The 282-nt window shown below is 42.9% G+C and overlaps 1 protein-coding gene across 1 annotated transcript in view; it reads left to right on the forward strand.

The window, feature by feature from the left end:
• Nucleotides 1-282, forward strand: part of LOC119592824 (rootletin-like) — a 148,678-nt gene that overhangs the window by 146,670 nt on the left and 1,726 nt on the right. The window contains exon 40 of the mRNA XM_037941730.1: nt 61-184. Within this exon, the coding sequence (XP_037797658.1) occupies nt 61-184 (124 nt within the window). The remainder of the gene's footprint in view (nt 1-60; nt 185-282) is intronic.

Consider the following 282-nt stretch of genomic DNA (forward strand, 5'->3'; position numbering starts at 1 on the left):
GTCAAGAAAATATATAAAAGATCTAAACCAGATGTGCTTGTGCTTGTCTCTCCTTGTCAGCGGACTTATGACCGACTACCGCCTTCATTGCGTAGTCAGTTCCGTGTGATGGGGGGTTCACGTCGCCACCTCTTGGCCCCTTCTACCTCCTCACACTTACATCAGCGCTATGGTTCCCCACGCTGTAATGTTTGCAGTAACATTTAGTACTGTTTTTAATGTGACCTCTTTATCTCAAATGGGACATGTTAAGCAAAGATGATGTCTTGTTATATATATATA

Source organism: Penaeus monodon, chromosome 31, assembly GCF_015228065.2.
Source record: "Penaeus monodon isolate SGIC_2016 chromosome 31, NSTDA_Pmon_1, whole genome shotgun sequence".
In the NCBI taxonomy this organism is placed as follows: domain Eukaryota; kingdom Metazoa; phylum Arthropoda; class Malacostraca; order Decapoda; family Penaeidae; genus Penaeus; species Penaeus monodon.